Source organism: Hermetia illucens, chromosome 2 (assembly GCF_905115235.1).
Source record: "Hermetia illucens chromosome 2, iHerIll2.2.curated.20191125, whole genome shotgun sequence".
NCBI lineage: Eukaryota > Metazoa > Arthropoda > Insecta > Diptera > Stratiomyidae > Hermetia > Hermetia illucens.
Window position 1 is genome coordinate 166,901,039 of NC_051850.1, and position 25,545 is coordinate 166,926,583.

Below are 25,545 nucleotides of genomic sequence, written 5' to 3' on the forward strand. Positions count from 1 at the left end.
ACGTCGAAAAAAGGACAAAAGTTCTGTTGTCACAGAGCAAAAATCAAGACATTGTCGGTCGGACTTTCAACTAATTGCAGTGATTTCGATTGTGCTGCAGCCGTCAGCGTCCATAGAGCAATTGCAAAGGAAGGAGGGTTTAATTGATGGGGTTGATTCTAATCACCACCATACAAATATCATGGAAATGTTATATCTGCAGAGCATTCTTTCTCGCAGACAATTCAAGTGGCCATGTCTGATTGCATGGCTCCCGAAATAGTCTTGTCTGATTTCTGGTGTGTCGGCGATGACGGTAGTGTCTATGCTTAGAGCAATGTCGGTCTTAAAATAATCCTTGGCTTAGCCCCGAAAGTCTTCGTTTTGGTGGTGCGTGTTGTTCGTTTGTGCACGGAGCGAGTGTATTCCTTCATCCAAATGCAGAAGTGTGTTGAGTGCCCTCTTAATTGGATCAATGAAAAGTAATAAAAACGCGTCCTGCTATGATTGCAATAGGAAGAGCCAAGTTGCACGTAGATAGCTGGAAAGTTCGATATAGTTTCAGTTGAAGATTTCGCTTTCTTTATCTGAAGAGGCTGGGAAGCGAAACATGGGTCGGCCAATTAGCCTCGCAATCGATACGTCCGCTGTGTGAAATCCACAAGCAACTTATATTCGTGTTCTCCTCAACAGCAGGCTTTCACTCTTCCGCATATTCAAGTGCTAAAGTGTTTTTCCATGAAGGAAGTCTATAGTTAGAAGTAAGGGATCGAAGCTTACGAAATCCCTCTGCTCCGCTGAAGTGAAAAATGACGTAAAAGTTTTGTTCTAAAACAATTTGAAAGTGGAAGTGCAGTGCGACTGGTAATCCTCATGATAATAGCAGTTCCGTCTCGCCAATATCGTTAAGCAGAAGAGAGGCAATGGCCGCTGATAGCGGATGTAGTGCAACGGCACTAAATAATACCAACAATGGAAGCAGCGGCACAGGAGTAACTCTTTCTGGGAGTGGTAGTTTGGGACGGGAGCATCAACGTCAGAATCATCAACAACTGCAGACACAATCGTCCAAGCCCCTACAACAAAGCGCCCCGGCTAGTGATGACGAACTACAAGAGTCACCGGTAGGTCAATGCCTTCGCTTTAAAGTGCCTGTAGGCGAATATCTAGATACAAGTATGTAGGTTCATATACTTTTAAAGAGGACTTCGTGCGAAGAGTACACCCTTCAAAACGCATGTCCTAGTTTTTCTGTATTTTGCCTAAATTTGTGATATGCTAATGTCTTTAGTGTGCTAAATATGACTATCTAGGCCGGTAGCGTTTCACCAAATGACACAATCAAGTGGATTTACTTTGAAAATATTTTCTGTTGTTGGTTCGTAATTCCATACTTTTAATCCTATTAAGCAAATAAATTGTGTAGGTAGAAGTGAGGATAGTAAATTCCGGATTTTAAAATATATTTGAATTAAATTTTTCACCACTTAATGCCTAAGCTCGACAATCATAATCTCCTTCATAAAAAGATGTCGTTTTGTTTATTTGGCTTGGTGATGCTTAGATATTGAATCAATTAGTTTTTATTAAGGGATTTGGACTGTGTCCTTTCGATGGATGCAGTGCACCTAGGACAATATATATATTTCAGTTAGTCCCGCAACAGGTAAACATTTTAAGATATCCACTTTTTACTTCAGCATTTCGTCTGGTATTAGATAGTCTCTCTAGTGTATTTCCCCGTTATGCACAAGTTGCCCAAGGATCTAATGGAAGTTGGACTTCCTTTTCCCAGAATATTCAGGCAATACCTTGAGATATCCCCAGATTCCCCAGGTCTTAAGGCTTCACATATTTCCAGAAACGTCCGGTATGATTCGTTGAGTCTCATGGTTGTGAATCATTTTTGAATCTTACAAAAAAATTCTTGTCTATAAAATGCCGTTTCCCTTTTCTACATGCGCTCCTTCTTTACCTTCTATCCCAATGTAGTACAGAACTTGCAATATCCAGATTTTCTTTTATATGGCGGACATTTTCGGTTTATCAAAGCTTCTCTTATGCCGTGTTTTTGCGATGATAAAAGGGAGCGTTTTTCAACCTGTTGGCACCTTCGGTCAAGCTGCTCCCAGGGCAGAGGTGAGGCAACACCTGATGAGTTGCCTCTGCCCTGGGCGAAACCGTCAGTAATTTTTTGGTTTTTTTAATGCTTGGGGTGTTATGCTCCCAACTAAGGATCCATGGAATATAAAACGTGGGAGTAAGTTGCTCCTCATTTGGTCCGGTCCACCATCATGTGGATGTGGAGTTAGGATCTCGAATATCCTAAACTACTCCTCTTATGCTTGCTTGCATTGGTTTTGAGTGTTTTGAAGACAACCTGGCTATCGGCTAAAATTGCAAAATGTTGGTTCATATAGTTACCTTCGAAATTGAAATGAGAATATCTACCTATGGCGCACATTTCCGCCTGAAATCTGTTGCTCTCCTCCTGGCCTTCCCATTTTCGGTAATATCTCATCTTCCTTTTTCAAACAGACAAAAGATACTACCCTGCCCTTGACTATAGCTTTATATAGACTGGATGTGTGGTTTGTTTGATTCCTTTACAGAATTCGCCGTCAGTGCATTTTTGTATTTCTGCCAGTCCGCAGTTTGTTTTGCCCGATTGAAGATTTTTCGACCTCTGTTCTCATCCTGGCTAGGTTCCTGTTCCACCAGGGTAGATCCCTTGATGACGTAACTGTCTAAGCTGGAAAACTGGCTCCATATGCGTCAATGACGGCTCTTTTGGGTTCTTCCACTTTTGTTTCCAGTTCGAGTTCGCTCCCGATATTGCAGACCACCTGTAGCCACGTTATTGCCTTGCGTAAGAGTCCCAATATGTTCTATCGGGATTCTATATTATTCTTATTTTCATTTCAGAACTTCCCCCAATATCGAATCTGATTATTCTGTGATCTTATACAGAGGGTTCATCCGACACCCTCCAATTATTGACCAACCCATTTAACAGAGTATTCTCTACAGTTATGTCTAGTACCTTTTGTCTAGTTCTGGCCTCAAATGCTGGAGTGTTCACTATGTTGTATATTTCTAACTTTAAGAAGTAATACAAGAAGTTTTTATGACAGTTTAGTTTGGTGGGGCAGGCGCAATTCCTTTTTTTATATCCATTGTACAATTCTCGTAAATCGGCTATTCAATTGTCTCTCAACTACGGTGTTTGCAGACTTTTATGAATCAGAACAAAGAGTGAACAGACTCTTCATTGAAGAAAACCTTACTGTCATATCTTTGTCTGAGGTCGGGCAGCTACATATGAAGTCCAGAACCATCTCCTCCTTATTTTCACATTGATTGCATATAGCCGAGACTATTACACCAATTTGTTCCATGCGGCAGCTCAAAGAGAAATGTTCTATTAAAAGTCCTATTAGAGTTTTCATGTCATATTTCTCAAGGGACAATAAAAATGGCACTCTCCTGGGTTTTTTTCACCAAGATTTTCGTTTGTCAGCAGGAGTTCAAATTTTTCAAATCGGTTGCGGGAATTATTTTACCCTTCAAAGGAAACTTGACAGTAACTGGCGCATTGCCAAAAACTGGTTCTGACTCTACCATTGTTGATCCAGACCGGAGGGAAGCCAGTCTATCGGCTTCCTCATTACAACGCCAGGAGTGTTTGGTTCAGTGGGCCTAGTTTCAGCAGCGCCTGATTATCACTTCACTCAACTGGCTTGATATGTCGTTGTTGTTTGGCGCTGATAACGCTGCCTGACTGTTGGATTCGAATGCTGCTTCCTCGGCAGCCAATCAAATGGGATACACATACATATCTCCCCCTGGAATATTGTCATCATTTTTCCGAGAAGTCGGACTAGTTCCATAATCGGATTTCCCGTGAATACCCCTGCGTCCAATTTGTCTTCCATGACTGACCCGTCCGTGATTTGATGATTACAATGAAATATTTCTTTTCAAAGACGAATCTGGAAACCATATGATCGGCAGGCATCAAAGCCACCTGATGTTTGTCAAGGAATTTCCAGGTGGACGCATAATTGTGTGATTGGCGCCTTTCCAACCGTCTATGGTATCAAGCCCTGTATGCGTCGTTAGCTGCTTTGCCTTTCACCTGTAAATAAATGGAGGAATAGATTTGAGGTAGCTTCGAGTGAAGGAGTTGGTGTAGTACTCGTTGCTCCAGTAAAACTTAGGCTACCAAGCCTCTGCATTTGCGCCAGTAACATTTACCTGTTAGCAAAGTACAGTCACCCCACTTTGATTAGTATAACGTAGTTGAGGAAAAGTGGTAGAGCCTTCTTCTCGCAGAACTTCGTCGACTAACATTCTGCGGTATCCTGATGTCGGCTCCTAGTAAGTAACCCGATACCACGACTACCTCTCGTCTTCCTCCGCCGGCTTCCAGTACAGAACAACAAGCTCCGCACTCAAGAAATCTAAAAGACATATATGTGTTTGTATTTTAACATGCGTTTACGAGGGATGCAAGCTCTTGGTTTTTTTGCCAGAGGAATCCCAAACTTATGTTATATGTCTTTCTTGCAGACCACGAATTTACCCCCAGTATACACAGGGCTTCTGCGCCAGCATTATTTCAATGTTGCCATTGCAGATGAAGCTCTTGAAGGTTTATCTTGAGCCATTGGCTTCACCAGCGTTTAGAGCTCTTTTCCTCCCTCCTCTAACATCGCGCTTTCCTGCATTAAACTCTCCGCCTTGAGACTGAGAAGACCTAGGTCTAAGTTGTCCAGCGTCTCCTCCTTATTTGGTAGCAATTCCACTTCATTGTTTGGTACTGCCCTTACAGCCTCAATGGCCTCCGCGATTCGTTCGGACCCTGACCCCGACCTAATAAGATTACGCGGAAATGTCAGCAAAATCCGGTGGACCCAGAAACGGGATCTTATTTTTGAGCTGAAGAAGTGCAGCATTGGAAAAACTGACTTTTTTAATACCTAAGTATAAAACTGGCTTGGGGAGAATGTCGAAACCTGAGATCTATATACAGTGCAAGGATCTCGATGAAGTGACTCTAAAGAAGAAATCTTCACTGCCTTAAAACAACAATTCAATTTGGAGGAATTCGGAGAAGAATTCATCGTGAATCTAATCTAGGGTGGCTCCCAAACGGCCAAAATACAACTACCAGTAGAGAAAGTGCAAACATTTTTGGCGGTAGGGAAAGTTTGAATTAGATTGGTTGTTTGCCGTGTAAGGGAAAAGATCTCTCTAAAGAGGTGCTTCAAATGCCCGATGTTTGAACGCTTCGCGAAGGCATGCACTAGCAGCATTAGTCAGGACGGGATAACAGGCATATTGCTGCAAGTAGTAATTTAAGAAGGCGTTAACAGCAATGAAAAAATGAGGTTAATATAGATAAACCTCAATCATTGCAGGGTCACACAAGATTTGCTTGCGTAGACCACCTACGAATCCGCAATGCAGATTGCCATCATAAGTGAGCCCTGCAGAAACCTTGACAGTGGTGTGACTAGACCAGTCTAGCAAGGCAAGCACCTCCACGGATAGAGCTCTGTGTGCCACACAGAGCATCGCTAAAGCTTGTAATGCTCCCATGCCTAGGAGGTGCTCATTTGCCACTAGTAGATTCAATTACTGGTGGAATAGTGAATTGATCATTTTCGATCGATTTGTCATCGAGACAGACGAACGACTCAGAGGGAGGGTAGGATCGATCGAATTCCGCGAGGACCTCAAGCTCGCTCTCCAAATCAGCAAGAGGGAATGGTTTAAGGAGCTCTGTTCGCAAGTGGACTCTTGGGGTAGCGCCTATAAAATGGTGACGAGACGATTCATAGGCCCCTCTTATTAAAAATCATCCTAACATTTTCTACAGCAAGAGGGGGGGAGGGGGGGTGCTGACACCAGCGACGCCTGAATGTGACGCCAATTCCGCCGACGTTTGTACGTACGCCCATCATTTAAGTGGCAGGGGTTGGTACTGCTGCCTAATTCTGGTAAACCTCCAACCGTTCTCCTATAGGCCCATATGGGAAAAATGATGGACCGGGTAATCAAGAGCATAGGAGATTGGCAGCATGGGTTTCGTAAAGCCAGATCAACCAGTGGTGCCATTAAAATTGTTACTGGCCTAACCGAAAATGCAATTAACGGAAGCGGTTATGTCAGCAAATGTTGCGTGGTGGTGACCCTGGATGCAAGGAATGCATTCAATTCAGCTAATTAGAATCTTATATAAAAGTCTCCGGCGACGATTGGTGTTCCCACCTATCTTACTATTATTGTCGATAACTACTTACGAGAACGGACGCTTCGATATGACACCGATGATGGACCCAAGGAGAACGTTGTCTCTGCGAGAGTCCGAAAGGAGTCAGTACAATGTACTGACTGAGTACAATGATGTACTTAATCTTCCGGTCTTGAAGGAGGCTATGGCGATGGGTCACGCCGATGACATATCACCGGTTGAGGTCGCTAAACATCTTTAAGAGGTTGAGTTGTGCTCATGCGAAGCAATAAGGCTTGGTTAGAGAGCGCTGGACTGGCACTTAAGAAGGAAAAGACGGAAGCGGTCCTTACCACCAAGAATTTTGATTTGTATCACCACTTTCAAGCCAGCGATCAAATACTTGGGGATGATAATAGATTCAAAGCTCAATTTTAAGTAGCACATAGAGTATACTTGCGAAAAAGCATCCACTACAGGTATGAGTCTGGCAAGAATGATGCCGAAGAGAGCCGCGGCATACTTACAGACTGTTCATAGCCAGGGTGATGAATTCCATCATGCTGCAGGCAGTCCCAGTTTGGAGAACGGCGCTGCATGTTTTATGCAATGTTCATAAACTGAGGGCAGTCTACAGAAGAAGAGCCCTAAGCGAGTGGTCTGCCTTTAGGAGCATCTCAGATGATGTGAATGATGAACATATATAATGCCAGGACCATCTCTCCTTTTAGTGGGTAAAAATCCCACACTCTGACGTGTAGTCCACTGCTTTGAGTTAAACTTCGTTGAAATGCTCAATCTGTTCATCAATGTCAGACTTGCTTTTTAATGAAGCAAAATATTATTGTCGATTTCCTTTTTGTATGACCATCAATTTGTTGATTTTTTCGTAATTCTATTTTGTGGAGTATCTTATTTTGGCTTATTATATACCATGATGATTATGGCAGAATGGTCTGATTATAGCTGATGGAATATTTGTGTTATTGTATTGTATATTGGAATGGCATTCCCTTTAAAACTTCAAAATCGGCTCGAACTGGTGTTTTATTGGTGTCAGTCGACCAGTAAGTAAGCTGGCTTGCTGAAAAAGGTCAAGACTATTGCCTGCAATATGCTCATAAAGAACTGTACCTTTAGTTCAGGAGAAACTAGCCTCAGTGAGTATACTCTAACGTTTTAAGGAACTGCGCCAACTGCTCCCGAGTAGTCTTATGTTTTGGAGGGCAAACGATTGATGATATAGTAAATTTACCTGACTACATCTGTTGGCACAGCGAGGTTGCTCAAATGAAGTCCTTATTGTCAACTTCAATGAATAATATTTTAATTTACTATTAATCTAAATCGCTGACCCACCTCTAACTTTCTGTCCAGGGTATTTAGCATCAAAAAAGATTTGAAATAATTAAGATTTGCTTTTTTCTAGCGATATTTATTGAAAATTTTAAATATTTGCTATACGGTTTCGATCGCAGGGCAGAGGCGATCTCATCAGACGCTGCCTCAGCGCCTCTACCCTGCGGAGCAGCGTGACCGAAAGCGGCAACAGGTGGCAATTGGCTCGTTTATATGACAAGTTCATCCCAAAACAAAATTTATTTTTATTAACTCTAACCAGTTGTAGGTTCAAACAAATGCGATTTCGGTCGTTGTAATTCATACCCATGGCGGGTTTTGAATTGCATATAAACGAGCCAATTGCCACCTGTTGCCGCTTTCGGTCACGCTGCTCCGCAGGGTAGAGGCGCTGAGGTTGCGTCTGATGAGATCGCCTCTGCCCTGCGATCGAAACCGTATAGCAAATATTTAAAATTTTTAAAAGTACTGGGCGCTCGTCCACGAAGGAGCAGTCCGCGCACTTAATAGAAGAAGTAAGTTGCTTCTCTAATATGTGCAGCCCGCCATCAAGTAGATGGTGGGCTAAGGACAAGCTCATCCCAAAACAAAATTTATTGATATTTATTGATCTTGAAAATACCAATATTTCGGGAACCATTTGTTCCCTTCATCAGTGCTAACAAGTCCAGACTTTAGACTTGTCTGATTGACTGATGAAGGTAACAAGTGGTGTGCGGATGCGTCTATGTGATTCTTCAATTGCGATCGTTCCTTCTCAGAGGTAGAGAGAACTATTTATCGGCCGAACTTTCCGTTTTGCTCAATTTTCCAACTTCAGAATTAAGCTTAATCTCAACTAAAAGCTGCGGTATTCTCTTTCGGTTTATAATGACCACAGTAAGATGCTAGACAGCTACCTCACTCCCCCTTGCCCCTCAAGGGGGGAAATCAGTGCGAGTACACACGATTTCAAATTGTTTTGCCCTTGAGCATGAGTGAGATGTACCGAAAACCCGATCAGCTGTGTTTGACTTACCGCCCGGACTTGTCAATGTATTGGTGAGATTGGCAAGTTTTTGCTTATGTATAAGTGAATACGTGAAACAACTTTTTGCTATATGGGTGTACACGCCGTAGTACCAGAATAGCAAAAGCTCACCGATCTCTCTCTTACCAATACGATTTGACGAAGATTATGCCTTTTCCTTGTTTAGCGCCTCTGATGTGTACAGATAAGCTTCTGCAAGCATATTTGCAAGTGGGGTCATTTTTGTAAGGGTACTGCCTATAGTAGATCTACTGTGATAATGACGTTGATGGCCCCGCATACCCTAACTTAGTCAGTCGCTCAAATCCGTGCTGTTTTTAAGCTGGTTTGTATTTAAGTTGCATAGATCCCCTCCCGCCTTTTTATAGAAGCAATATGATAATATCTTTTCCCAACAGTTGCGGAAAGTTTGTTCACCAAGCTTTTCTTATTTTTCTCACGGAGGTTGAAGAAGGTTTAGTTTTAGCTGTTGCTACACTGATCAATCAATTAACTACAATGGGTTGGATTTTTAGATCAGAGTTGAGATGAGATTTTAGTGGACTGCCCGCTGGCTTCAGATGAATAATGTACTGCCCCTCTTTGATTAAACTGCTCCAAATTGAGGTTTTCCTTTAGCCTTTCGAGGACTATGGAATTTAGCATGTGACACTGAAATTTTAGCTCTCCGAACTTTTTTTCGCATTAGGTTGGTACTGTCTTTCTGTACTTTTTAAAGATACTGGCTCCAAGATGTTGCCTGTCGAATAAGAAAACAGCATATATTTATATTTTCAAGGCATACTCCTGGAGTAATAGAAAATCGGTTAGCAATTGAGAAAGTTGTTGTCCTTAAGTGGCGTGATCCAATGGTATTTCTTCCTCACAAACTTTTGGGTCTTAGCCAACAGAACAGTGCAGATATTCAGTCCTGCTGACCAAGCCTACTGTAAAAGTTAGAACCTAACGACCGATGTGCACACTCATTTTCATTAAAGGTAGGTGTTTCCCTGTCTAGAATATATTCCATATTTGACTCATTGATTGTAGTTGACAAATGTTAAACTAGACACCATTGGGGAACATATCATGCGTGACTTACAAATTTATTTCCATTGAATGCGCAGGTAACTCACAATGACCACTACATCGCATTATGAGGAATATTTCATCTAATTATACTTGTCCATGTAAAATAATGGAAATTTGATAGAGCCATCCACTTGGGGGGCAGAATCGATTCATGATTGTTGTGATTACTGTGTTTTTAGAATCATAAACAATGATCACCGGTTCCAACGGAAAAGAATGCGTTAGCATACTTAATGACGCTTGAAATATTTGAAAGGTTTGTTCCCGGTCGGCGGAAGTATAATAGTTCTTAATATGTTATGATAACATAAACGTTTGTACGTATGTAGTTTTGAATACGTTAAATTCTACTACCAAACCCCAAGTTCATTTGAAGATCAACATATCAAATACCTACTCAAATACCTGCAATAAGACAAAATTAAGTCGGATCAAGCTTCATTAGTATTTACTCCGCATAGTCATTGATTTAATTCATTCCTTGATAATGACTTGCTAAATAAGGTAGGTCAGATTACAATCATTCAGCGGCACTGATGAATAATGATGGTTGCAATTGCACTCGACCTTTTGGTATCCCAGAAAAGGAATCGAAAATTAAATATAAAAAAATGTTGCCTTCAAAGTTAGTAAGTTGAGAATAATTATTTCTATTGTATTGTCCCTATCGATCCTGGTCGTTGATTTCTATCTTGTGATTTGGTTTTCAATTGAGACCATCAAAAGTGGCGTATTTACCCCGAGAGTACTAGTTCTAGATAGTTGCCAACATTGCCTAAATGGAGCATATTGCTGCAACCAGGCCTACACGACATCGCCGTTGATTCGCCGAAATGTTCTCCAGTTCCCTTCAGGTCGTCCTGAGAAGCCTACACTCTTGCTCAACTGTCCTGTGCTACGTGCTTTTAGTACAACCTACTCGTCAGAGTGGATTGCATTCTATGGCATATCCAGCAATGGAGTTATCGCCCTTGCTAAAACGGGGCCTATACATTGCTACTTCTACGATGTATTCAACAAATCTACCAGTATCTGGTCTGTACGCCAATGCAGCCCGACTCTGTTGCCCCCTTTTCTGAATCCATTTGAGAAAGGTCCAGTGCTCTGATAATAACTATTAGTGAATCACAGAGTTCCACGCATTCAGAACCGAAATCAATCCGTTATCTGTCGGCCAAGTTTCAAAATTATTCTAAGACGCGTTCCAGGATTATTTAGCTACTATCTTTGTAATAGTGGGGAGTACGAAAGCACTCCTTCCTTGTTGCACTTAAGGTGGGTGCCCTTTTTAAGAGTCTGGACGATCACACCATTCCTTGAGGAAGATCTCGGATTTCCAGGATTCATGGATAAATGGAAGTAGCAAACCTGCAGATACTGGAGAAACCGCAATGAACAGTTTCGTAGGAGGACCGAGCTTTAAGTCCAGCGCATTGGTGGTCACTTTTGTTTGGAGACGAATTTCGTATTCGCATGCTACGGTGACAAGCCGTTTCCTCCGAAAAGGTAGACTTTATATGGTTGAGAACCGTAGTTAAATCTTCAGTTCACCTTTTAAGTTGCGTCACTCTTTTATTTACTCACAGGACCATCGAGATATTTGCGACCACTCATAAGGTCTTTCATGATGCGTTATACGGTAGCGAAATCATAATTATTAGCAGCAACTTCCTTCCCCCTGATTAGCGTAATAGCAAATTTTGTTTTGCCATGGCGCGAACTAGCGGCACTCCCGAGAATTCTTGTGGTAACCTTCAGTTCCTTACACTAGTTGATCTGCTTCCAAGTCTTATCAATTAGCCAGATATTTGCCCCTTTTCGAAAAAGTTTCACTTGCGCGAGACAAAGAGAACTTTTGGTGGCAGATTCTTAGACGAGATTTTCAAGATATCAGCCTATCAAGAAGATATATTCCCCCCCACCGAAAGCGGAGTGTGTGTTTCTCCACCCTTTTGAAATGATGCGGACGCAATACGTAAGTGGAGAAAAGCGACCATCAAGTAACATTCGTCCTCGAGGCAGTTCCCAGAACACGAGTGTGCATCTAACGGATTAATCCGAGACCGGATTCAGGCTTACCTCTTTCGGGATCAGCAGCTTACAATATGGTAGATCAGTGCGGCAAGCGGGGAATGCTCTCCAAAGTCCCACAATCTTACCTCGTTTAACTTCAGAATGTCTGCATTGCTGAGATTTTCGTCAAAGTCGGAGCAAGCGAGCTTTTTGGAGAGTGTCAGAAAACATTCGCACATTTCAGAATCCACTTATAAATCATTGACGAAGGCAGAAGGTTATAGCCGAAAGATTAGTCTCATTTCGGGACGTGGAAACAGTTTCCAGGGCATAATAAAATTCGAGATTTGCGGGTCGCCAACATCTCTTCCTTTAGTTGACTTTTTCGACAATCAGGGAATACTTTAAATAAATTATGAAGCCTCCAGCTCACATGGGACCTCAACCTCAATTAGTCCGGGTGGAGTTTATTCCACTTACATCCTAAGACGCCTAGCTGTTACAAGGCTATTCACAAGCAAGGATTCTTTCCTTTTCCTCTCTCAAACAGGCTTGGAATCGTCTGTGCCGAAGTTACAAGTGCTCTATTTCATCTGGCTTTAGCTGGAATTTTTTTTTAAATGAGTGATTTGGAAAAATTAGTTTTTATGGCAACGGGATGGCAAATGTACCATTTACAAATCTTAATTAAATGGGCTATCATTTTAAATAATTTGCCTAGGGTGTCTGTCACCATCATGAAAGCGCGGTGCATATATTCGTGTACTTTCCTCTAGGTTCCATCGGACGCAATAATCACTAGTCACTAGCAAGCCAAAAATCACGTCTACTATACTTACGTTACGATGAGCGTAGAGTTTGCTGCGCCTAATTTCAGATGCTGAGGGAACGGCTTATTGGGTTTGGAGACGGGGAGAAAAGAAACTTCTGCGCCTGTGTCTACCAGAAAATTGCGACCGCTGGGGAAGTCGTACACTGTAAGGTGACGCGTTGGTGCGATTCGTATAGATATCATATCCTCCAGCAAACTCAGTTTTTTGGGCCTGCGAGAAACATGCATGGGTTGGTACATTTAGTGTCCTGATCTGCAAACATGGATGGTACCAGCACATGCCGGAGTTCGATTTGCACCGCAGCGCGCGGCTACACGAACGCCCATTTCTCGAAGTGGATGACGGAGAAGTTCGCGACCGCCCTCTCGAACGCAAAGTCGTCAATGTGATCACATGGGACGTAAGTGCAGCCAATGGCCTCCTCAGTTCCACCAGGTTGGCGAACTCGTGCGACTCCTCCGCCTCAGTACATCTAATACATAGTATCGGCAATCAATGACCCTGAACTTTGGAATGAATTAGGCTTATCGATAAACATCTTAGGCGCTGACATCTAGAAGCATCTACCTATGATTTAGTGCCTAAGATATGTATGGATAAGCTTCCCAATACATTCGCAAGTCTGAAACCATTTATTGTGGATTCTACCCAAGAAGACCATACACAGGAGGAGCAACTTCAGCAGCAAAGGGGCATTGAATCCCATTATGCAACTTTTGGGTAGGGACGAGGTAGGTAGGCGGTATTGGTGTGTTGGTACGTCGATGTCGCTTAGATGGCTTTCTTGTGTGTATTTCCGCATCTTGTCTCAGCAGGAAACCGATGCATCCGAAAAATTTATCTTGGATGCATCTGCTTATTTCCTCCTCGCTCTCTAGGCGAGCAGACGTGGATCTGTTGCCGAGAATCTTGCACGTGTTTGCTTCCACCAAGCTTCTCATAGAGGAATCTTGGAGCATCATTCGCTCACTGATTCCATTAAGATCTATTACCATTAATCCGAAATGAATCTTTAAGGAAGCTCTGCTCTTGGTTCCCGCTGAGATGTGGGAAGCCATTAACAGCTATGCAATGTCTGCTGTTATGACAGATGCTGCCACGTGGTCGCAGCAGCTTACCACTATGTGCTGGCAACCGCGTGGGGGGCACACAACATTCTGCATTACATACATATCACTTACACCAGCGTTCATGTGGGGAATTTTGCTCAAGCAACGGCCGGAATGATCGAACATGTGCAAGAATTTTCCGTTTCCATAAAATTTTAAAAAATGTGCTGGGAGTTAAATCTCCTGTGTATAGTCTTCTTGGTGTGGATTCTACCTATCAGATGTACTATGCATTCGCGACCACGGGCGGGCGTATACCTCGAGTATTTTGTCCATAATTGTGGCCAATACCTCCAGGGAAGCGTCGTCGATATACCCTAGGATAGCCTATGTGGCCTCCGGGAATCGCTGAAACCACAAGGACTTCAGGAGCTCCGAGTCAACCTTGTCCCCACTTAGCTGCTTCACCTCTCAAAGTAGCTGGCTGGAGGTGCGGTGGCCAAGCATCAGCTCCGTCAGTAAATGATTCAGCCTAGTTGTCTCAGTTATCGAAAGGCGCCTGATGAACTGTTACTTGAGTTGGATGTAGGAGGCCTCGTTCAGCAGGTCTGCGACGAGTACGACTGATTGCTCATCCAAGCTGACCAACTCATGATTGGAAGTATCTTTGTCTTCCTACTGAATAGGGTCAGACCAACTTTAATTAGACTTATGCTGAATTCGCGTCTTACGACCCACAGGAAAACTTTTTCCAATGCACTTTTCATAATTTCAAACATTCATAACACAAAGGCCACCGCGTTGTCAATATACACCGCCACCATCACCCTCTAACAGTTTTCTTACGATTTTATCCAATGACTGTGACCTACATAGAGCTTCTAAGAGATGGGACCACCTTGGAGCCCACTTCTGCTGACGGTTCTCATAAAGTAACTCTCCTAGATCTGATTAGGCTACTGTAGTTCTTAGCATAAATACTATCCATTGCGTAAGACATCCCTCCAACTTTTTTTGTGGTTAGAGCTTCTTAGATAGTTTCCACCCACTAATTGTTCAATGTTCCTTCTATGTTCAGTAAGTCAACTAAGATAACCTATGCTCAATAGTGGTCACCATCACTATAAGAGCAACGCAATATCTACGAAAGGTGTGCTGATAGAAATAGAGGAATTTCCACAATCGTTCTTAAACGGTATGTCTAGGACGTGATGTATTGTTGTCAATTGACCTAAAAGCCTTCGTGGACTATAGTCGCGTCTACTCGTCTACAATATGAAAACTACACGTTCGCGTCTACATGTGGTCGGTATGTACATGAGCGAAATATAAGCTTCGATAGATCCCCACTAGATAAGGACAACATTTTCCTATTGTCTCAGTAGCATGCCTGGCATTATGTCCTCTGTAATACATAAAAAGAAATAGTTTATAGTCCAGGTGGCCTTTTACTTCATAATTAACGATCCCATACTCTCTGGCGACAGGGACTGCATAGCCTCTAAACAGGACTCTAGCTCAAAGTTCTCTCTGTTTGAGGGGAAAAGTATATAGGAACCCTGCGATTATTCTTAAAGAAAGGATAGGATCCGATGTTGGACAAAATTTTAGTAGTAGTCCAATTAGGACCGCTTTTTAGTAATTCTGATGATCATCTTGCACATCTTTAAACAGTCCATGGGCGCCAGTATTTATGCCTGTAGCAGATATTAAAGGCCTCTTTAGTCATCTTGTGGACATTAGGCAGACGCGACTTCCATTACTTCTCGAAAGCATTAACCTTTTAGGAATTCTGGAAAGTATAGTTCTAAGAACCTGATTACACTTCCTGCTGTAAGTGCTGCTATGATCTCTGAATAGTTTCCAAATCTCTGCTATGAGATTCAAATTGAAGAGTATCCAACTTTCATAACAATTACTCTTTAAAGCTGGCAGGCGATAACTCGATTTTGGTCACCTATTAATGACATTCATAATTTCAGATTTAAGTTGCAAGAGAATTTATAAATCTATCGAAATTTAAGCTCTGACATGATTTTGGTAGGATAGCGAAACTGCCCGAGCTTCCCAATTAAAGCAGAAATAAGTTCCTTTATTTAACCTCACCAAGTCTGACATTAATGATGAACAAAGGATCTGAGATACGTCATGTGAACCTATTCATACTTGCAATCTAAACACAATTGCCGGAGTAGAATCATGTTCATAGAAAGTTCTCTCTTATTACAGCTCATAACTTCCGCCACATATGAGTTCTGTATTCCTGATTCGGAAGATATTCTCGTATGTATACTGTTGTCGGAGATGTCTTTGCCACTAGTGAAGTTGCCATAAACATTCGCATGAACTTACATATATGCCTTTGAAAAAATGTGCAATTTAATAAAAATTTCCAGCAGCGTTATGGGATATTCCAGCAATTACCACCCTCATGAATGAATTCGTGTAATGCACTGTTCTCCACCAGATGAAATTTTAATTGAAAAAGTTGCCACGGAAAAGGATACAAAAGGGCACACATCCATAGTGGTATATTGAGATATGAACACTGTGAAACTTGACTTGCAAATGTGGTCTATAATAAATGCATAGGGCCGCCGACAAGTGTTTTCATTTCTCGCTTTTAGGACTGTTTTATTTTCCGTTGTGAAATTTTTACTCCTTCGACTGAACAACATGAAAGGGATGATTCAGAATATTTTTTATATTCAGTCATTCCAGAGGAAACCAGCAGCTTGCATTTTCATCCTTTCTCTCGACTTCATACATATTCTCTTCGCGAACCTCCTTACCGCATATGAAGCTTCTGAAGAGTAACATTGATGCAGAATACTTCCTTTTGACGTTTCTGACTAATAGCTCCCAGCAAATAGGGCAAACAGGAACGAGAAGCACATAATGTGGAATAACGAACAAAAGCGTGCACTCGTTTGCCACTCCTGGGTTTAGTGGTAGCTGCCGGCATATTAATTCATATAGACTATCATTTACGCCATTTTCGTTGACCGATTTTTAAGTGGAAACGTGCACACACATAACTACCTACTCATATGTAGCGAAATGAATCAGGACTTCTCCCAGGATTTATGTCTGGAAAATTGGTTCAGGAGGCAATGTATTGTGTGTACACCCTTCGCTCTACTTTTTAAAAAACTTTTTAATTGCATATTTAAAGATCCTTGTCATGTCCTGGGGGATGGTAAACCATATGGGAAGATATCTATCCTATGCAAGGTCTTTTGAATTGTCTACCCTTCGGCATCACACATCACATCTTTGAAACTCATCACATTTGATGGCAAACATTTGAAGTCAAGTTTGTATAAATGTTTCGATAACGGTCCAGCGGTAAAACACCATTAACTCTCGGTAGAACGCCTCGAATTGGCGGTAGATATCGAAATCTAGGAAGCATACTAGAAAAATTTAAACCAGTTTGTGATAAGGAAACCAGTGATTGGCGGCGAATGCGAGGAAAAGTTTTTGAACATTCATACTTATTAAGCTCACGGAATACAAGAAACACTTTATCTATAGAGAACTCCCAGAAATAGTTTATTCGTAACATCACTGCCCAGAACATTCCATGTTGCCCTCAGAGAAAAAAACAAACAAAAGACCATCCTGAGTGGCCAGAGACGACCAAGAAGGGAGAGCTATCGTGAAATTGACTGTGAAGATCCGCCTGCAAATATTGAGGCCCCACCGTCGGCACCTGCTTGCCATATTCGGGCATCTGGAGGGGTCCTTCGAGTACTTTAATCTCTCATGTGTGATTATACCAAAATTCACGTGTCCTTTGAAAAATAAACAAAAAGAGTATTCCCGTGATCCTATCGAATGAACAACATGCGAGCTAAACTTGAAAATAACAATAAAAAAATAACGGCTTGACCGCACGCGTGCAACTGCAAGGCCCCCTGCCTTGGCATTCTCAGGCCATTTTATTATAGGATGCCCCTTACTAGAAATATTTTTGCAGGACTAGAAAGGAAGGGGGGGGGTGGAAGGAAGTTCTCTATTCAACCAATACCAAAAAAAAAATCAAGAGAATAATACAATTAAATCAAAACGAAAATAATAATAATAAACCTGGTTGTGAAAGGAGGAGGGATGGATAGCTTCAGTCTGAATGGCTGCACGCCACCGCAGCGTCTCAGGGGGTAGGAGAGGAAAGTGTAGGAACTTTTCAGTCTTGCAAATTACTCACTGAGGAAGCTATCTCCACACCTGGCAGTTAGGGATAAAATGCACCACCAAAAATGAGAAGAAGATGAAATTTGAGGTCCGGTACGGATAACCGGCGGGAGTCGTCTGACTTGGTGACTGGGCCGGGTTCCCGAAATGGACAGCACAGCATCGAAACCGCTGGTCGTGGAGCGGTTCGACGTCTAGGCGCCTCAACGACCAGGAGCATTGCTCCGCCTGCTGCAGCTGCTTCGTCACAATCTGTGGCGACCACTTCAGCAGGTTCGCATATGCAGCGGATGAAGTGGGCTGAAGAAATGAACCTCTTCATCATCCGCTCGAACACAGCCAAGAGTTCGCAATTCTTCTTCCTAAGAACCCAAGTCTCCGAGGAATACAAGAGGACTGGCAAGATCATTGCCTTGAACAGTAAGAGCTTTGACCCTATGTTGAGACGTTTCGAGCCGAACAGTTTTTGTAAACTGAAATAGGCTCTGTTGGCTGCCAACAACCGTGCGCGCATTTCATCGTCATAGCTGTTATCGGTTGTGATCCTAAATAGGAGAAATTATCAACCGTCTCAAAGTTGTAGTCTCCTATTTTTAGTCGTCCTGTTTCACCAATGCGGTGTGATGTTGTTGGTTGGTTTTTGGTGCTGACGTTGCCACCATATATTTTGTCTTGCCTTGCCTTCATTGATGTGCAGCCCAAGATCTCGCGCCAATCAACGTCTGCTCGATCTGGATGAAGGCAGTTTGTATGTCTCGGGTCGTTCATCCCATGATGTCGATATGGTCAGCATAGGCCAGTAGTTGGATGGACTTAAAGAGGATCGTATCTCTCACATTTACCTCACATCTCGGATCACTTTCTCCAGGGCCAGGTTAAAGAGGACGCATGATAGGGCATCCCCTTGTCTTAGACCGTTGTTGATGTTGAATGGTCTTGAGAGCGATCCTGCTGCTTTTATCTGGCCTCTCACATTGGTCAGTGAGACCAGGCTGACGCCTAGTCAGTCTTACCAATTTCGTCGGGATACCGAATTCTCTCACGGTTGCGTAGAATTTTACCCTCGTTATGCGATCATAGGCGGCATCGAAGTCAATGAAAAGATGGTGCAACTGATGTCCATATTCCAACAGTTTTTCCATCGCCTGTAGCAAAGAGAAAATCTGATCTGTTGCTGATTTGCCGGGAGTGAAGCCTCTTTGGCTTATGGGGTTATCCGACCTAGCAAGATAGCGGAGAATATCTTATAGCTGGTACTCAGGAAGGTGATACCTCTATAATTGCTGCACTGTTGATATCTTCCTTTTTATGTATGAGGCAGATAATGCCTCTTTGCCGATCGTCAGGCATTGATTCGCTGTCCACCACCACCACCTTGAGCACAAGTTGATGAACCACTTGGTGTAATTGGTCGCCTCCACATTTAACCAATTCATCTGTCATTCCATCGGCTCCTAGCGACTTATGACTTTCAAGCCGATGAATTGCACGGATTGTTTCTTCTATACTTGGTGGTGGCAGTATTTGTCCGCCGTCTTCAGTTGGCGGGACCTCCAACTCGCCGATGTTCTAATTGTTGCGTAGTTCATCAAAGTACTCAACTCATCGCTCCAATATGCCCATTCTGTCGGAAATCAGATTTCCCTCTTTGTCTCGGCAGGCTAAACATCGAGGTGTGTAAGGCTCGTAGAAGGTATCCTTCTCCGACTCTGCAGTCTCTTCTGTAGGCGCGTGAACGTTAATGAGGCTTATATTTCTAAATTTGCCTCCCAAGCGCAGAGTGCTTACCTGTTCGCTTATATCGTCAGAGCCGATAACAGCGGGTTTAATTTTTTAACTGACTAAGAAACCTACTCCGAGCACATGGTTTACTGGATGGCCACTGTAATATATGGTGTAGTGACTTTTCTCCAGAAAACCGGTCCCTGTCCAACGCATCTCCTGCAACGCTGTTACATCAGCCCTATATTGGTACAGGGTATCAGCTAACTGCTTGGCAGCTCCATTTCTGTTCAGGGAACCCATGTTCCATGAGAAAATGCGCAAATCGTTATTCCGTTGTCGTTGCCAGCTTCGTCATTGTAAAGTCCATTCTGTCCGAGGCTCCTTCTGTGGCTTTGTAACTTGGGTTTTCCGTGTAAAGTTGTCAGCCCGACCCAACCCCCAGCCTGGAGGACCAGTTGGCACAATTTGTCCCGTTTTTAGGCGCGGGAGACTCGCCTTCATTTTCGTTAACAAAGAGCTCCCAGCGGTGGAGGTGGAGATAGGGTTTGGTAGTAGAGCTGTTGGCTGTTGGTGTTGATTCAGCAGGCGTTTCCTGGTTTTATGTTCCATCCACGTTTCGCGCTGGGACCTACCACACCACAAATCCGTCCGCTATTCTAAGTCACTATTCGGTTATATTCCTTCCCCTGACTTGTCCTCTTAACCCTATTGAGCAGTCATCATGCTTTATGTTTGCAAGAACTGTTTGGTTCATCTACAGTAACTTAGTGTCGTATATGGCTTTGATCACCCTCTTTCTTCGCTTCTATCTCAATTGCCATGTTTCGCTTCAAGCCCTTTCGGTTCTTGCTATGCAGGGTGCTGTGTATATTCACTGAATTATCAACTTTGTTGATTTCCGTTCAAAAGTATGTACGTACATTTTGAGAGCTAGGGCTCGTCTGGGCTTTCTAGAAGACATATCATATCTCAGCTTACCTCCTACGTTCCCGAATCTGACTATTTTCCCATTCACTAGCTAAGGTTTCAGTGTGAACTCAGGTCCAGGGTTCACTCCCCCATATCTCAGACGACATATCTATTAACATAATACTTTTCAAACACTACTTCTATCATACTTGCAGGTTTTACCAAATGTTTGTGATCCACCGAATCTTTTATGCGGGACATTCCTGCTCCTTGAATGTATGTTTGATCTCGACATTCCTATTTTCGCTTAATTCAGGGCCATGTTGCCAGCTCCGATCTTGTGCAAGACATGAAATTGCCTACGCAGTTGAATAGATTCCCTTAATTCGTTTCCCGCCATAAGGCCTTCTTCCGCCCCTCGGCTCCACATAACTTTTTTAGATATGTTAGCATGCCTGTTTGGGAACTTGTAGCCTTATATATTATATTTCCACTGGTCTGTTCAGTTAATGAGGGGCGTGAGTTCGTCTCACCTTGGGCTTCGCATAGGTGCTGAATTTTCCTCGGCATTTGGTTGACTTGGTCCTACCCACATGTCCGGTTCTCTATTGTAATTGATGGTGCATAGACTCAATAACCCTAATTGACACGCAAAACTTGTTAATTCGGGGGCTTTTTTGGTATCCTTCAATCTCTATTCGCGACACTGTTTACTCCTGGTGTCTTCCACCTCTTAGAATGTACCTCCTACAAAGTCCGCTTATCACGACGTCGTAGGCAATCTCAAGAGGAAATTGGTTTCCGCATTTTTCACTTTTAATGCTATGATAATTCGTACATCTTCAGCGTAACATCATTTCCTAATCACAAACATTATCATTCTAGGACACTCATGTTCTTGGGCGAATCAAACCCGATCGCGTTCCAATGACAAAACCTGAAGAAGATCGTCGTCGACGTACTATAATTGTAGAGAAGCGCAGCGGAAGTTACGGATTCACATTGCAAAGCTATGGCATACACTACAAAAAGGAACAAGAAATCGAAATGATTACTTACGTTGACTATGTGGAATACGATGGTCCTGCCTATCGTGCAGGCATGCGAGAAGGAGATGTTATACTGTCAATAAATGGTACTGATATGGAAAAGGCTGATCATAAAACGTTGGTTGCTTTTATCAAAAATTGTGATACGCGTATGCGAATGGTAGTACTATTTGAAGATTGTGTTCGGAAAGTATGACTTCATTTATTCCATCTAATCATGATTGATATTAACTGCAGAATTGATATTCTTCCAGGTGGAGTTGCATATGCGCTACATACAACTGCAGAATATTTTGCAAAATAAGATGAGTGAGCTGGAGCGAGTATGTTTGCGAGAACGGGAGCTACTAGAAGGCAAATGGAAAACGCACAGTTTACCGGCTAGAAAAAAGGCTGCTACATCCCCCATAGATGGTGAAACGAATTTATCACCAAGTGATTCCGATTTGCAGCCACCATTCTACCGTCCCACTTTATCAACTGAAGATGTCAATTTAGGACGACAACGACACACAATAATTCCACCTCCTGCTCAATTTATGCTTACATATCAGTACTTAGATCCTAACTGTCGTTATGTTTTGAAGCCCTCCACTTCCAGCAGCAGCGGAGAATACTTCGTAAGCGTACGGCCACCATCCCGATCGCCAAGTGATCATCACTACATTTTGGCGCGGGGAAATTCTACAGAAAATGCTTCGAGCGCGACTTCCTACCAACATGTTCATAGGCAGCAAACACCAGTCAATCAAGACATGCCATCCACAGATCAACACAGGGAAGAAAGTGGTGGAAATCAAAACAACAAGAACAATGCAGAACAACAGAAACCACCCAAATCTGGAAGGCATTGTCACGGAGGTCACTCTTGTAATCCTTGCATTGGCCACTTTGGGAAAAAGTCTGATAAGAATGGTGATAATACTAGTCTAGATGCATATGACCTAGCCAGTCCTTGCTGTGATCCTCATTGCGTTCCGACGCGCAGGCGTGTCCGGCACCATAAGGAGCATCACCACAAACACAAACATCGTGATAAGGAAACTAAGGAAAGACAAAGACCTCGCTCTCAGTCCCATGCCTCTTCAAGCCCCAGTAATACTCAACAAACAAAAACTCATCATCATCATCACCACCACCATCAGCAGCAGCAACAGGGACAACAAACTCAACCCCAACATCATCAAGTTTCTCACGTTCCTGGAGATATGAAAGCCCATCGATCGAGATATTTCGACTTAACAACAGGCCTAGCAAGTCATTGCAGTCTTCATTCATGCACCTCAAGTGAATTTGCACCAGCTGAAAGTTCAGCCTCCTACACCACTTCCTTAAGTACAGATACATTGTACTGGGATCCTCAAAGTGATAACACTGGTACGTCAAGACAGCATTCAACAAAATCCCGACAATCATTCCATCAAGTTCAAAATACAGGAGCACCTCACACAAAGCAACCTCAGCAGCAAACAGCTCATCTTCAGCAACAAGGAGTGTATCAACATCGATACCATTTGCACACTGCTCAAATCCAGCCAACTGCTCATATCTACCATCCTCAATACGTGCACAAACCCAAATCATGGGATAATCTAACAACTAAGGCATTCGGTGGCTACGGATTTGGATATGGTTACCTAGACACAGTTGGCCCTAAACCGACAATCAAAATGCAGATCACTCAGCAACGTCACTCTATTCCACGGAAGAATCCCTACGGTAGGTATTCCACGTTCACTGATGTTGAGAACTATGCCCCACCTCCATCACAGTTTGTGGAAGAAACCACCACAACAACAACGATTACAACGAAATCGACAGAGAACTTGATAAATGCTTCCAATACTTCGGAAGCAAGTTTGAGATGTGATTGTACAGAATCGCAAGGATTGTCCGGAAAACAATCGGTGGGTGTTCAATACCATGCCAGCCACACTTCAAGCGGTTACTATTCAAATTTACGAAGAAGTACTACGAATGCTAGTACTTCGACTAGGAACGACGATGTTGCAACAATATCCGAAGTTACACGACTATAGAATGTGCAGCACTCACAGAGCTTTTCAAGGGCCCTGGTTGGACTTCAATTTCTCTGGCTTCCTTTCTTTAGCATGAAGAAGTTTTTGCTTCTTTTAAAATTTCTACATCAGCGATATTGCCTATGTGAAAATTATATGGGAGACTTTTGCGCGATACTCCCGAGTTTCCCAAAAAAAGTGAAGAACAGCTCACTGATGGGCAGATAGCCTGTAGACCTTGACCATTCCAGGCAGTCAATCTTCGTTTCTGTTATGAAAGGATAATCAGCTTTAGTTAGATATAATTTACTATCACCTAATTCGAAATGCATGGTGCTTTTGCTGCAGTGTAGCAAACATTTCTTTTATCAGCAACGAAAGGGGCCTCGGTTGCCAACATCAATTTAGGACTAAGGACTGATAGTACGGCTCATCATGAAATCATGGTGAATAAACTGGGCTCCCATATGAATATGAGCAATGGATCATTCCCAAAGCGTTGAATGGATTCAGTGACACTTTTATTGTAAACTAGAACATAACCGAACAATTTTAGAGATGCAATTTATTCTGCAACTCAACGCCAAATATTATAATATAAAGTTTGTAGTAAATATTATGCAATATTGTATATGCTAATGTGAAACAAATACAACAATGAAAGAAACGGGAACTGCACTTTACTAGCAAAGATTTTTACACATTTATTTTCAAAGTTAAGATTATTTAAATAACTTTATTTATTTACTATAATTTGATAGTTAGAAAATTATTCAGGGTACTTACATATATATTATTTCCATAAATTGTAAAATAAAATATTTTTTATAACGTTTGAGTTGATATATTTTTTTTTAATAATTTCCGAGAATTTCTTTCTTTCTTCCTCCATGATTTCCGCTCAAAGTATCAGGATAGTCAACAGATTTCGAGCCTGACATATATGTAGATGCCACCGCTAATCAAAGTTTTGTAGGGACGTCATAGCGAAATACGTCCACCTAGTTTGAAAACGAAATACATTCACCAAGCTTGAAAGCCTGTTAGGTTTGCAACGATTATGGCCCCACGCTGGACGCCAACTCTGTTACGATGAGAGTACGACGTTGCATCACCTAGCCACCAACACGGTCACCAAGACTGTCAATCAACCAAACTCCCCTAACAGGTTTGCCAGTCGTGAACACCGACTGCATGAAATAATATGTGGAACCGGACGGCACGTGCTGAAGCTAACCCAAATGCTAGCAGTTCAGTAAGATGAGGGCCAAGGTTCTTGGTTCTCAAATATTACCTCCCTATCAGGGCACAGAGATTTTATCACGTGATTTGACTAAACTACTCTAATAGATACGTGAAGTCTCCAGGCGTGTTCATACTACCAAAAATTTCAATCCCAAAGGAGCTAAACTGCCCAACGACGTAATAGGGGGGGAGATCACAATCACAAAGAAAACTAACGCTCGCCAAGAAAGAGAAAACTAGCCTTGAGCCAATTCTGGCGCCTACGGGACAAGTGGCCCTGATCTTTCTTTCCTCTTCATGGTGGGTCAGATGACATGGTGGCCATGCGGGGCCCACCTAAGCCTAAACGTTTGCCTCCCTGTCGCTTCTAATATAAAGAGGGGACCCTAAATATATGGGAGAACTGAAATTACACTCAATATACTAATTTCATTCTCCCCAACAAACACTTGTCAATGTCAACTATTTCTCTTCCGTTTATTGCACAGTTTGCAAAAATAGGAACTACACTACATCACCATGGTATCTTTTGGTATCTTAATTCAACATCTATTCAATGCTGGTATTTTATGAGTGGACACCTGCGCCGCCAATGCAAGGCATACGCTTTGGGGCAGCTCGGAAATCAACTAGAGAGGTGAGTCATTCTTTGATTTTATTATTACTTCAAACCTATCGGTGTGTAACTGCTCGGAGAACTGTGACGGTTGGGAGGAGGTCCTTGATAGGAGGACTGGAGGGTATCGGATCCTTCTCTGATCACAGTTGGATACTTTTCAGTCTAGATCTCGCCGTGGAAGTCTCCAAACCCTTCAGAGACCCCAGGAGGA

The 25,545-nt window shown here is 42.6% G+C and overlaps 1 protein-coding gene across 1 annotated transcript; it reads left to right on the forward strand.

Annotated features, from left to right (window-relative positions):
- LOC119650259 lies at positions 1-24,305 on the forward strand. Its single transcript, XM_038052860.1, has 3 exons — positions 1-1,103; positions 21,289-21,642; positions 21,707-24,305. The coding sequence occupies exons 1-3, from the start codon at positions 903-905 to the stop codon at positions 23,489-23,491; spliced, it is 2,340 nt and encodes a 779-aa protein (XP_037908788.1). The 5' UTR covers positions 1-902; the 3' UTR covers positions 23,492-24,305.
- The last annotated feature ends 1,240 nt before the right edge of the window (positions 24,306-25,545 follow it).